Raw genomic sequence first — 14,875 nt, forward strand, 5'->3', positions numbered from 1 at the left:
AATAACGGGATGCTAAAAGAAACTGTTATGTCGTTTATGAAGTTTGGTTCTTATTTTATCAATGAGGATAATCTCAAAGCGAAGGTATTTTTTTCTTCAGTATTAGAAATATCTCGATTGAGTGAAAATAATAACAGCTAATCTGATCAAATTTTTACATTTTTAGCGAAACGAAGTTCGTACGGGATCAGCTAGTAAATTAATAAAAAGAAAGCAAATGATATTTTCTTTTTTAAAAAAAGAATATTCGCTTTATTCGTGTTTATTACAGCACACGTCCAGCCCAAAACTTTACGCTACACGACTTAGATGATTTCCGACGAATACATTATTCTACCTTGATTCAAATGGTGTTGGTGTCAAAAGGTACTCTAATACCAGGAACGCGACATATCCTCGAGAACAACTTCACAGGAGGTCTTGTAGATATTAGATTTGTAGTCCTTCGTTGGTTTGGACGGATTCTACTCGAAAGTTCATTCAACATCTCTTCATTTCTTAGTTATTATTTCCTATCAGTCAGCCTTTATATTCGACGGTAGATAAACAAAATACCACACTTCGGGCAGCTTAAAGCTCCCACAATTCGAGAATCATGTACTGATTTGCCTCCAAATAAGGATTTATTCTCGACTGCATGGAAATATCGAATATTCCCACACTTTGGAAAGTGTTTCGAGAAATCCCCGTTTTACTGGGTCTCAGCAACTGTTCTCATAATTCGAAAACCCTGCACTGTGTTTGATTCACCTCCAGCTTGGATTTATTCTCGACTGCATGGAAACATCATATGTTTACACACTTTGGGAACTGTTCCGAGAATTCCCGTTAAACTTGAGACCCAGTTCCCACATCTCGAGAATCATGTGCTGTGTCTGCGGTATTCCGGCACCAGAAGCCGGCCTTCTCCAGCCAGGATTTATTACTCGAATGCATGGTCATACCAAATCGCCATGGTTTGGGCAACTAATCCAAAAATTTCCAGTTTCCCGGGTGTTGGCAATAGTTCCATCAACTCGAGAAACTAAGGCTCTTTCGGATTCCGTAGCTTTACAGTTATACTGAACCCCCTACGTACTTAATACGGCACGAAAAAAATAGAAATGAATATTTTGTAACATTGTCCTTTGATCATCATTCATTTGAATAGTTTGATTTGAAAATCGGATAATTGATTTGAAAATTAAAATAAAATATGAAGATGAAAATCATAAGTGTTTTAACGTTTCACAGGGTTTTTTTTCAATAAACTTGTCTTCCCATTGTAAAAACTCATTAAAAGAATTTAATTGATAAATCAATGGGACAGCATTTTGGCGAATATGATTTCATGAAATTTCCTCTGGACAAAATTCAATAATATTCGAGTGCAGGACGCTTAAATCTACCAAATCTACCTGCTAGATCTTTGCTTAAGAAATATCTTTCATTCAATTTCAACTTCTTTTAAAATTAGGCAAAGTAAACAAATTGAAAACTTATATCACTTTTTTCGCAGATCTCAATTATTTGAAGTCTTGGGGAAAGTTGACGATTGATTTTGAACCTTTATATCAAAATGTTTTGTTTATGTTTTGAGATTTGTCAAAAAATGCAGAAATCAGTAAAATGATTCAAAATATTTTCAAACGTTGTTATAAACACATGCTGATAGAAAAATTGCGTATTTAGATCCAGGGCACCGAAATTAGTCAAAATTAGCTTTTAAATTCTTTGCACCTGGGAAAGAAGTAAATTTTTTGGCTTTGGCTAAATTTATCAAAATGTTTTTAAATGTGATGTTGAGCGTTAAGAAGAACAAGAGACACAAAACAAAATTAAGACTGAAATTGGTTTTTTTGAAGAATATTTTATATCAGCACGATTTTTTGTAAATCAAAATTTATAACAATAAAGAATGGTGATACTAGGTTTAATATTTTAAACACCTATACATGTCTTTCAACTTGTTGATGTACAAAATTAGTATTCGATGAAATAATTCTGAAGTTATAAATGATTGATTCACAATTTGGAACTTGTTTAGTTATACTTCTTTATAAAAAAAAACCCATTCTAAAGGCGAGATGAGTTTTTGTATGTAATTTCTCCAATATCTGACTTGCTTGTTAACACTTATTTAAAACCTTGTAAGATCAAGTCGTTAGTACGTTGAAAATTTAACTTGACAAAAATGTCCATTCGAGGGCAAACCCTCCGTTCGCACGGCCTTGCCTGGAGCTCAAACGCACAAATTGATAGTTACCAGCAGCATGGGGCAGTCTATATTCGAAGCCAGAAGATCGGACACTAATAGTGCTCGAATAGAAGCTCGCCGGGCTTGGAACGTTTCCAAGGATATGAGAAAGTAACAATTCTCGTATCGAGGGAGGCGGAAGGGTCTTGCCAATTCAAGTGTCTCAAAGCGTAACGTATAAAGCGTCTTTGGATGGCCTCGATTCGATCAGCACCATTCTGATACATAATAGGGATTCCATACAGCAGATGCATACTCCAAAGTTGAGCGGACAAGGCTACAATATAGACTTTTCAGGCAGTAAATGAAGTCTTCAGTCACGCGAAAGATAGATCCCAAACTTCTCGATGCTTTGTCGACTACATAGTTAGTGTGCGACTTAAAGTCCAACTGTTGGTCAAATATTACACCCAAATCATTTACGTTCTTTTATCGAGCAATAATCTGGTTTCCAAGAAAATAATCAGCAGTTACAGGAAGCCGTTTACGGGAAAAGGGGATGACCGAGCATTTTTTGCGGTTTCATGGCAGGCAGTTGTCATCGCACCATTTGGCAAGATTGTCAAGCTGTCGCTGTAAAACATTTTATAGTGTAGAAAAGCTTCAGATCACCTGCATATGCGAGTTTTGGACCAATTCAAGAAGAAAAGCACGTCATTGAAGTAAATCAGGAACACTATTGGGCCAAAGTGGCTGCCTCAAGGCACGCCTGATGTGCCAGAGAATTTTTTGGAACATGGGTTAACTGATCTTACAGAGAATTTACGTCCAATGAGATAACTACGAAACCAATCTAAAAAGGATCCGCAAATTCCTAGCCTCTCCATCTTCGCAATAGCTTTTTCGCGGTTCACCTTGTCAAAGGCAGCCGACAGATGTGTAAATTGCATCGACTTGAAAACCGGCAGCAAAGCTGTTTTGCACAAATGATATAAATTTCAATAAGTTCGTAGTCGTAGATTGCTTGGGCATAAATCCATGTTGATCATTACAAATATATTGCATGCAAAACGAGAAAATTGGGTCAAATATAACGAGTTCGAACAATTTAGCTACTGCACACAAAGCCGATATTCCTCTGTAGTTATGAATATCCCTCCTCTCGCCTTTTTTGTAAACCATAAAAGCATTCTTCCACAAAGACGGAAAGATAGCTTTGTCTAGCGATGCGTCAAATATGCGTTTGATAGGAATAACTAAATGAGGCATGAAGCATTTCAGAAAGAAGCTGGTATGCCGTCGAGGCCCGGGGAAACAGATTTTTTCAGTTTAACAGTCGCCTGCAGAATAGTTTCTTCATCAAAAGAGATGTTGTTTAAAAGGCTATTCAAAGATGGAACGTTTCTAGTTGCACTAGTTATTTGTTCAGAAAGTAAAGACGCTAGAAAACTTTTAAGCAAAAAGATTGCATATATCGTGATCCGACGAGGCCGTCTCGTCGTCCAGAAACAAGTTGATTGGTAATCCAGACTCTTCCCCCTGGTTTTGCCGATGTTATACAACTAACTTACGTTTTATTAACCTATCTTACTCAAGTATAAATAACTTTGACGGAGCATAACACCAAAGAAATTCCCGTTATGAAGGTTTTCAAATAAATACTCCTCTTTAGACCACGTCATCATTTATTGACCTTTTTTGTTACCCAAATATCGGTTACATTGTTCTTTCATACATCCAAATATTGGTAAACTCAATGCATTGGAACAGTCATTCTTTGTCTGGATCTACAAACATTCTAATATATGAAAAAAATATATAAGAGTCTTATAATAAGATAAGGTAACTTTCCAGTATGTTTGGATAACGTGCATGCTATTAAGCCTAGCCTCATTCTGATACCTGAGGATATTACTTACTCAATCAACGAATACCCCACTAGACGGCAAGCGTGAGCAATGAAGGCTATCACAATCAGGTTGACATGTCCGATAAATTTGGTAATTCGACCTGCTCCGTACAAAAATGGAATACTGCTCACCGTACCCACAGTGATTGTAATACCTGCAAAAGATAAATGCTATTTTTAATCGTCCTATGAAATATACTTAAAAAGATCCTCACCAAGCAGATAATTGGGAGCTCCCAACTCTTTAAGATATAGGAACAGGAAACTTTCGATAAAGCCCCAGAAATTGCCCAACAAAAACAGGAACCAAATGAAGATGATCACATGCTTCAGCTTAAGTAGATTGAGCAGATCCTTGAACACATTGTCTGCCGGTAGTTTTTCTCCCAGCGGCATCATAAACACTGATATCGATGAAATCACCAACAGGATATCGTATGTGTAGAAGGCAGCCGAGTAATCCGTGTAGCCGAGATCTCTCGAGAAGAAGTCAATCATTATACCGGTGATTGGGGAGAAGATGGCCATTCCTATACTGGAGAAAAGACGCTCCCGACCAAAATCTCCTCCGTACTTTTCAATCATAGTCAGGGCAATAGGATCCATGATTGTAACACCAGCTGACAGCATAGTTGTTGCCAGGAACCGCAAGCCAAAGTAGATCCAGAAAACCTTATCATCACTTTCCTTGTAATCCGGTGGGCATATATCGGGACCATTCTTACGGAAACGGCATCTTTGTACCATACAATCTGCCGCGAGTTCACTCAATTTTATGTTACTGTTCAGTGACATATTGGAAGACAACACAATTCCTCCACAACGGAGATCTTCCTCCTCCAGAGCCGTAACGTTGACACCCTGTTTCCAAAGAAGCTTTTCCCCAAATCGGGTTTTAAAATCCGTAACGGTTTCGTTGTCATCATGTTCAACTTCCATTCCCAGCTGCTCGATTGGCTCACCCAAATCCGGGTGCATGTCCAGCACAAAATAGGCCGAATCTCCACTTCCCGCAAGCACCCAACTTTCCTCACTCTCCTCCGAAGAATCTGGGTCTTTACTTAAAATTTGTTCTAAAACGATAAACCACAATCAAACGAGAAACTAGTCAAATAACGATTAACGTCAGAAGCTCATCCGTTTATAAACAAATCTTACTATCCAGATACAGCTCGGTGGTGCTCGAACTACTCAACGAAATGTCCAGTGAGGTCTTGTTCTTCCGGTTGATCTTCTTGTTGATGTACAGTTCCATCTCATCGCCGGCCACGTCACCCACGGCTGGAGGTAGAATGGGGGCAAACGTCGGCGGTGGAACTATCTCTATTTTGGGGTCCTGCTCCAGTAGCAAACAATGATCCAAACATTGGTCCACGGCTATGTCAATTTCCTCTTCCTCGGGACATTCACGACTCGGACAGGGAGACCACCAGACCTACAACGTTCGATGGGAGAAAAGATGGGAGACAAGAAGCTAATTAAACTGTTACTTATTCATAAGCCGGGTCACGGATACAAGGGCCGATGCCTGTTGGGAAAAAATCTCATCAACTCTATCATATTTTTGGCACCTTCAAAATTTGATGACCAGTTTTTGTTTTAACAACACTGAGTGGAACTACGAACTGAGATGAATTTTAAAATTTAAAACATTGCAGAGAATAGAAAATTATAGCTCCAGGGGAAGGTTAACCACAATCCATGAGCTTGAAATTTTTCATATCAGTAATCATTAAAAAGGCTGATAAAAATGGAAATATTATTGATATCTAACGGTAAGGATAGTTAATGCAATTTTGATAATGAGTCAGCCAGTGTCCCGGTGTTTGAAGAGATATTTATGTCTGATTTTGTGATTTTTTATGTTTGTTTTGCTGTTAATAGTAGGTATATGGCACCAATGAACCAATATACCTAAAACTTTTACCGGGAAAACCATTACAGCCGCCACCATCAATATCCCGGCTTAATACCTGTCAACACCTCAAAGAAACAACTTTGTTAACTCCAGGGCGTTATGACAGCTGGCCACAAGCATCGAACGTTCACTTTCGCTCGCCAGCTAGCTAACTTCCTTCCTTCCGTTCGGTCGGTCACACCAAAAGCCAATTTCATAAAAATAAATTGCATCCACCCGGAGGCCCGGCCCTGAGAAGGCAGACGTATGGATTCTCACGGTGCCAGCCAGCTCAGGTTCTTACCTCAACATTTCCCGTCTCCGGATGTCTCATTACGTACGCTTCCGGTACCTTGCCGGGGATTTCCTGCTGCGGAATCAGCAGCAGCGAGTGATGGAAGAGGGCGTTCAGCAGCAGGCTCATAATCACCACCGGTTTGTAGCGGCCAAACTTGTCCACCAGAAATCCTGCCAATCGAGAAGAAAAATAGAAGAAAAATTAACGGGGAACGATAATAAAACTAAATAAAATCACGTTGAAAGTTGGCGTTTTGCGCTTCGGGAAATCAAGAGCTCAAGGATACAATTGGAAAACGATTGTTGACAGCTGTTGCTGTTGAGATTAAGGCGGCAAAATTAGGGTCTAAATTTAAAAAAAGATCTAAGTGAGAGCAAATAAAATTTAACTTCAATATCACCAAAATGGAAACCAAAGTTAATAGAAAAAACGAGATTTTCTTTTTAAAGAAAATGATATAAAAATGCATTTTTATTTAGAATTTAAAAGCAAGGTGTCATTCTTTCCAAAACCCATAGTAATTCTAATCTGGTGTTGTAACAAAAAAAAATTGAACAAAATTAATTTTTTAGATCTTAAAGGGTGATACAGTCAAAATTTGGTCAAGGGAAAACGCGTGTAAATTGGTCCGGCTCGTTTTTTGGCTCGATGCACTGTTGCAGACGATACACCCAGGTTATTTGCGGCATCTAAGAAGGAGAGGATAGGGTTTCGCTTGAAACTACCGGCAACTCTTTTTTGTCGTCTCAGCGGCTTCCTGTTTTCGATTTCCCCTCGACCCAGACTTCCTGGCTGTCGAAAAACGTTCCCCAAACACTTTAATTACATTTGTAACGGCCGATTTGGCATCTTTTAGCGATTTTGCCTGCTTTGCGTGCGAGTAGCTCGGATTTTCGCGATGCGCGAGCCAAATTTTGATACGCTTCTCTTCTTCCTTGGACGTCATTTTGCCAACTGAAGAGTGAATTCCAAAATGAAAATAGGAGCAACATCCTACACACACACACACACACACACACACACACACACACACACACACACACACACACACACACACACACACACACACACACACACACACACACACACACACACACACACACACACACACACACACACACACACAAACACACACACACACACACACACACACACACACACACACACACACACACACACACACACACACACACACACCCACACACACACACACACACACACACACACACACACACACACATACACACACACACACACACACACACACACACACACACACACACACACACACACACACTCACACACACACACACACACACACACACACACACACACACACACACACACACACACACACACACACACACACACACACACACACACACACACACACACACACACACACACACACACACACACACACACACACACACACACACACACACACACACACACACACACACACACACACACACACACACACACACACACACACACACACACACACACACACACACACACACACACACACACACACACACACACACACACACACACACACACACACACACACACACACACACACACACACACACACAAAATAAGGGGTGTTCAGGTTTTATAAATGCAAAATTGAAAGAAATACGTCAAGTTGATATTGGCCAAATTTTGACCGTATCACCCTTTAAACCTGCTTATTTTTAGAAAAACCGAGCAACATTTCAGGTTTTTCAACAGGCTACAAGACCAAGTTTAAGTTTCATAAATGGCCTGAAGATTCTCAGTGTTACTTGAGAAAGATGTATTTCAAAGATTTTATGTTCATCACAGAATTCAAAATGAGACTAAAGTTTGATTTTGTCCATTGCTACACACAAAATTTTCGAGGCCAGAACTTAGCAAAGTTTTGCTCAAATTTGATCAGCTAGAAAATTAGCAATCAATTTAGCAATATTTCTTAACTAAAATTTTAGAAAACGAGAAAAAAAATTAGCCGCCGCAGTTTTTACTCAAATTTCTAGCAAAAACCGAAGAAAAAGATTGCCCGGATCCGTAATTTCATGTTTTGTTATTTTTTCTCTGGAGAACTCAGGGGAATGTTGAATTATAGAATAGAATACACAAATTTCATTCACTTATAATCTGAATCTGAGAATCTGAACACTTTAAGATCGGACCTAACCTGTAAGCATCCGGTGTCAACTTAGCTACCATTTCGTCGTAGAGTTGGCCACCACAAGAACCACCGTAACTGACATCCCGGAACCGCAAATAATCGCGACAGCTTTTTATTTTTCTCCCAATTGTCGCGGCGGCTGGTGTCTGTGAAACAAAGGGGCTGAAAAACCTTCGTTTTGCTAAAATCAAGTAAAATTACCTTTTTTATAACTGAAATCAAGTAAATTTAGCTTTTTGCTAACTCTAAAGTAAAAAAATATTTCTGCTAACAGAAAGTAACAGCAAAATTTTGCTAAGTGCAGCCCGAAAGTTTTGTATGTAGTCAGTTAACTTAGTATATTCTAAACCAAGAAAAAAAAGCGGGACATTTTGAGGAAAAAGCGGGGACAGCGGGACATTCAACAAAAAAGCGGGACATGTCCCGCTTTTGCGGGACGGATGGCAACCCTAGATTAGATACATCCATGTTAATTTATGAGCAAATTTCGTCAAAAGGTAGCGCTATGAATAGTTCCTTTGAAGGGGTAATAAGTATCATTGGGTTTTCCGATACCTGTAAATGTTGCACATACTGTATGGAAAATAAATTAGCCTTAATATAGAATACTTTTTTAAGAAAAATAGTTTAAAACTATTTTTCTTAAAAACACTTACCATCTACATATCAAGTAAGATGTTTGGTGTTGTTTTCAAAACAACTTTTCATTTTTATTGAAATCCGTTTGTAGTAATAATTCATAATTTTTTAGTAAAACAATTCATAAAACTATGCAAGAAAATTATTAAATAATGAATAGAAAAATGTAACAAGAAAACTTCTTTCGACAAATCAGCAACATCTTTGGTGATTGATACTCAGAAATGAGTAAAAATTGTCCGTTTTGTTGATTTATTCTACTAGAACTCTTTAAACGGTGTTTAAGGTGCCGGGAAACCATTTTAATGAATTTTAAGACTCAAACCCAGACCTAAAGTATGAAAATTAGGGAAAAAGGGGGGCTCTATAAAGTAGGCTTTAAACATACTAATTTTTGAAAAAAAAGGTCTATTACTCAGCTCATTGTACGTGAAAGTTTTAAACCACGTTTGAAACCGCTTTAATGAAAGCTTTTGAATTCAGAATGCAAGTGTTCTTCAAATTAGCAGAAAATATAATTTTCATGAACAATGTAGTTTAATTTGTATTCTTGAAAAAATCATTCTACTTTTCCTGATTCTGATGAGTCTTATTTCTCTGGTGCATTTTGTTTCCAAGAAAATGAGTTATAAATTTTGGGAATATCTTAGTCAAATATTAATTAAATAGCTAACCCAGTGTGCTTTGCAACACAATCCAAAAACTGACAAAATTTCATGAAGTGATTTTGAATTGCTGTTGTTACAGTTGTATTCTATTAATTTTACTTTTAAGCAAATTGATGAACTTTCACGAATAAAGCGAATTTGGTATTTCGTTTTTGAAATAAATTTTTGCATTTTTTAATAATCATTTATTTTTGATTCTTAGAGTTTGCAAATGAATTTCTTTTGTTGTGTCAAGTTTAAACACAAATTTTTTAATTTTTATTGCTATAATCCTCTGTATTGATACAAAAAAATGTAAGCCCCTCGCTGTTTTTGACGGTCTTGTTTGTATACATTTTTCAGGTGATTTAAGCATGCTCTAAGAAAGAATATGTAAGTCGGTGTGGTGCTACGTTTTTGCCCGATTGTGTATTCACAGAACACAATCAAAATGACTTGCTGTATTTAGGAATGTGTGATCAAAAGCGGACGATTTTAACCACCTGGGATTATTCATAATTCTTGAAAATACCGGTCGAAAAAGCGTTTTTTTTATGAAGCAGGGAAAAGGCCCCGGGAGTTGGTCTCTCTTCCAGCACTATTCTCCCGAAGGCATGCAATCTCCTCACATACATTGATCATGTTCGATATCTTTTAAAAATTCACATTATAAAAAAAAAAAAGTTTTGAGAAACATAGCATAAAATTTTATAATTTTCTTTGTAAAAAAATTATTATCAACTAAACGCCTACACTTTTATGAATGACGCAGTTATTATATTTTCGGATTAATTACTACAAAATTATAGAAAATGTGCCTTTTAAAAATTACCCGATTTTGTCACTGTCCCCAATTTGTCACCCTAAAATGCATCATGGAGGTGCCAAATTCGGGGATTCACTGTATTGAAAAATTGTTTATATTTTGATTTATTTGTGAACATTTTGCAAGTGAATATTTTGGGATGAGTCCCTTTTTAAAAAATTAGAAGAGCTTTCCATACTACAAATTTTCAAGAAAAACTCCAGAAATTCAATTTGTGCAATACACTAAATAGGTTTCAAATTCCTTTACAAAAAATCTGAGGTACGTAGGAAGAACCGTGTCATAGGGGGGGGGGGGGGGGGGGGGGGGGTTTGGGAGATTCTGGTGACCCATTTGTTTCTATGATATTTTTGTTCAATCAATGCACGAATAAAAACAATTATGTAGATTTTTTTTATACTATTTGATTATTCATTTTTAATATCTTTTACATTGAAAGTTTTCCCTTTTTCACTTTATAGAAACTTTTGAAAATATTTCCTAGAGTCTTTGAATTTTAAAGCTTAAGGGGAGGGGGGGGGGTAGGGTCTAACGGGTATAAAAAAACACCATTTTCACGATTTTTTTCTAGAGCTATCGTTCAAACAAATGTGTTCAAATTTTTTGCATTATACAAAGCATTGTTAAAAAACATTTAGTAATTTTTTCGTAGAAAAATATCGAAAAATGAGCCGGTGACGGAGCACTTTCGAGGGTGCCTTTTAGAAAACAGGATTTGCGGTGGACACTGTATCTCAGCACAGAATCATCTGAAGTCAAAAAATCAGAGCAAAATATTTTTAAAAGATGTTTTTCTGGACCCCAACGTTTTTATTTAACTTAAAAAAAATTTTATGAAATTTTTGTGGCTGTTTGAAGTAAAAACTACGATTTTTCACGAAAAAATCCGCCATTTTTCACCTGTAAAATCTCCCCAAAGTAAAAAAATCAAAAAAGAAAAACGTTGGGGTCTGGTATTTTATATGTAGAATATATGTTCCAAATTTGAAAAGAATCGGATAAGTAGTTTTCAAATGACGATGTCCACGGACTTTCAAAATGTGCTTTCGAGAAAAACGCGTTTGAAGTTTCTGCTCTTGCTTTCTTGCAGTGTTAGATAGGAGGAGATAAAGGCCTATAATTTTTACAGTTTTGCTTCAATTGACTTGAAAATTTCACACAACATTCTTGAAATGTTTTACAATAAGAAAATAAAAAAATAAAAAAATCGATTTTTTGAAAGTGTTAGACCCTACCCCCCTTCCCCCCCCCCCCTTAATTTGTATAAGGAATCCTTTAATAAAAGGAAATTTACTTTCATCGGTGGTTGAAATCGTTGAATTTTCTTAAAAATCTGGTAAACTAAGCTTGGAATGGAATTTGAATTGAACATAGAATTAGATTTTTTCCTAAAAGCCTTTAATTTCTGAAACAATCTAATTCTACGCGCAAATGTAATCAGCCTAATCTATCATGTTCTCGAGATTTGATTATTTGATAAAAAAAAGTAAAAGGTTATACTTCTGTGAATCTAATCAGATTCTTGCAAAATCGATCTAAATTTAAGATTTGAGATTATAAACTGCAATGTTTATATTGTTAATCAAAACATCAAACAAAATATAGCAAAACTGTTTACGGTAAGATCACTTGTTTCGTTATCAGTTATAATTAAATAAGAGGAGATCAATTTTTAAAACAAAATCCAGTTTTTTTTTTCAATTTAACAAAACGTGCAAAATAAACTCAAACTCTTCTTCATTTGTGATAAGAATTTTTCAACTAAATTTGATCAGATTTGATAACTTGAACACATGCGAACCAAAACGAGATATCTCGCTTTATCTCCTGTTACTGTTACTGTTACTGAAGCATTACTCAAATCTTATAAATGTGTTAACAGTTTATCACCGCTGGTTTATGATTTTAATTTAATGATTAATGGCATTTCGGTGAACTATACATTCTAATAGGAAGAATTTCAAATGAAAGTAATGAAAATTATAGACGGATAGATTAGATTAGGAAGCATGAAAGGTGTTGAAAATGAGCCAAGAGCGTGATTTGAGAAAACTTCTTGCCGTACGGCAAGAAATCACGCTCTTGGCTCATTTTCAACACCTTTCATGCTTCCTAATCTAATCTATCCGTCTATAATTTTCATTACTTTCATTTGAAATTCTTCCTATTAGAATGTATACTTACTTACTTACTTAATGATCCCGCGCCGATCCTCCGGTGCATAGGGCCGTGGTAAAAGACCTCCACTGTTGACGATCCGGAGCCAGCGTCTTCACCTGGTCCCAGTCAAGATTCTCGTCGACAGTTCGGATTTCAGCGGCTAGGCTTCGCCGCCACGAATTTCTGGGTCTGCCTCTTCTTCGATGACCTTCTGGATTCCAATCTAGCGCCTCTCTGCAAATCTCGTTTTCATCTCTTCGCAGCGTGTGCCCAATCCATCTCCACTTACGTTCCCGAATCTCGATTTCTAGCGCCTTTTGATGACACCGGCGATGTAGTTCCTCATTCGAGATCCAGTTGCCAGGCCACCAAGCGCGGATGATATTCCGCAGGCAGCGATTTACAAATACTTGCAGTTTTCGCGTCGTTACCGCATATGTGCACCAAGTTTCGCACCCGTACAGCAATACGGATTTGACGTTTGAGTTGAAGATTCGGATTTTTGTTCGTAGAGAGATCTGGCGTGACCGCCAGATGTTTCGGAGACTCGCAAACGCAAATCGGGCCTTTCTGATCCGTGTTTCGATGTCTTTTCTGGTACCACCATCAGGCGTAATCTGGCTACCAAGATACTGGAAGCACTCCACTTTCTCAACTTGTTGCCCAGCTACCATGAAACTGGAGGGATTTCCTGTGTTGATCTCCATCGACTTGGTCTTTCCGACATTGACTTTGAGACCTGCTGCCTTGGAACTTTCGGTGAGGTCGTCGAGTTTGCTCTGCATATCTGGTTGTGTTTGGGCGAGCAAAACAATATCGTCAGCCAGGTCAAGGTCGTTCAGTTGCTCCATTGTTGAAGGATTCCACGGCAATCCTCGGTTCGGTGCACAGTCAATCGATCCAATCAGAATCTCATCCATTTCGATTAGAAAAAGTAGCGGTGATAGAATACATCCTTGTCTCACTCCAGCAGTTACCGGGATTGGTTCGGACAAGACACCGTCGTGCAAGACCTTGCACGAAAATGCCTCATACTGTGCTTCGATGAGATGGACTAGTTTCTCTGGGACCCCTCGTCGCCTTAGAGCCGCCCAGATGTTTTCATGGTTAAGTCGGTCGAATGCTTTTTCGAAATCAACGAACACCAGCAGAAGAGATTCCTGGAATTCGTTGATTTGTTCCAGTATGATTCGTAGCGTTGTGATGTGGTCCACACATGATCGTCGAGATCGGAATCCAGCTTGTTGCCGTCGGAGTGTAGCGTCTATTTTCTCCTGGATCCTGTTCAGAATCACTTTGCAGAGTACTTTGAGGGTTGTACAGATCAACGTTATGCCTCGCCAGTTACCGCACTCTGTCAGGTCTCCTTTCTTCGGGACCTTTACGAGGATACCCTGCATCCAGTCGGCCGGGAATGTTGCAGTATCCCAGATGTCAGCGAAAAGACGGTGCAACATTTGTGCTGATAGGGCAGGGTCGGCTTTCAGCATTTCAGCAGGGATGCAATCGATCCCAGGTGCTTTGTTGGATTTCATGTTTTTGATTGCCGCTTTTATTTCAGCCAGCGAAGGCGCTTCCGAGTTGACGCCATTTATGCGACTTACTGTTGGCGCTTCGAGCTGCAGATTCTGTTGGCCATCGCTATTCGTGACTCGGAAGAGTTGTTCGAAGTGCTCAGTCCATCGTTTGAGCTGATCTGTTCGATCGGTCAATAACTGACCTGCTCGGTCTTTTAGCGGCATTCTTGCATTAGTCCTTGCACCACTGAGGCGGCGAGAAATGTCATAAAGTAATCGGATATCTCCATTGGAGGCGGCTCTTTCTCCCTCTTCGGCTAGGGAGTTTGTCCAGGCTCTCTTGTCTCGTCTACAAGCTCGTTTAACTGCCTTTTCCAGCTCCGCATATCGTAAGCGGGCGGCTGCTTTGGCTGACCCGGTACATGCCTGCTCAATTCCGACTTTCGCCTTTCTCCGATCATCGACCATCCTCCAAGTTTCATCCGACATCCATTCACTCCTTCTTCCACAAACTTTACCGAGAGTACCATGGCTCGTCGTGATAAAGGCATTCTTGATTCCACACCACTGTTCTTCGACTGTTCCGTCTGCCGGCAGCTCCGAGGCTCGGGATTCTAGCTGTTCAACGTA

The 14,875-nt window shown here is 38.6% G+C and overlaps 1 protein-coding gene across 4 annotated transcripts in view; it reads right to left on the reverse strand.

Annotated features, from left to right (window-relative positions):
- Window positions 1-14,875, reverse strand: part of LOC129744793 (uncharacterized) — a 158,177-nt gene that overhangs the window by 45,914 nt on the left and 97,388 nt on the right. For all 4 annotated transcript variants that reach the window (XM_055737498.1, XM_055737499.1, XM_055737496.1 and 1 more), the window contains exons 4-7: window positions 6,287-6,450; window positions 5,244-5,520; window positions 4,301-5,158; window positions 4,096-4,240 (exon numbers count right to left, since the gene is read on the reverse strand). In XM_055737498.1, coding sequence (XP_055593473.1) covers window positions 4,096-4,240; window positions 4,301-5,158; window positions 5,244-5,520; window positions 6,287-6,450 — 1,444 coding nt within the window. The remainder of the gene's footprint in view (window positions 1-4,095; window positions 4,241-4,300; window positions 5,159-5,243; window positions 5,521-6,286; window positions 6,451-14,875) is intronic.

Source organism: Uranotaenia lowii, chromosome 2 (genome assembly GCF_029784155.1).
Source record: "Uranotaenia lowii strain MFRU-FL chromosome 2, ASM2978415v1, whole genome shotgun sequence".
Lineage (NCBI taxonomy): Eukaryota > Metazoa > Arthropoda > Insecta > Diptera > Culicidae > Uranotaenia > Uranotaenia lowii.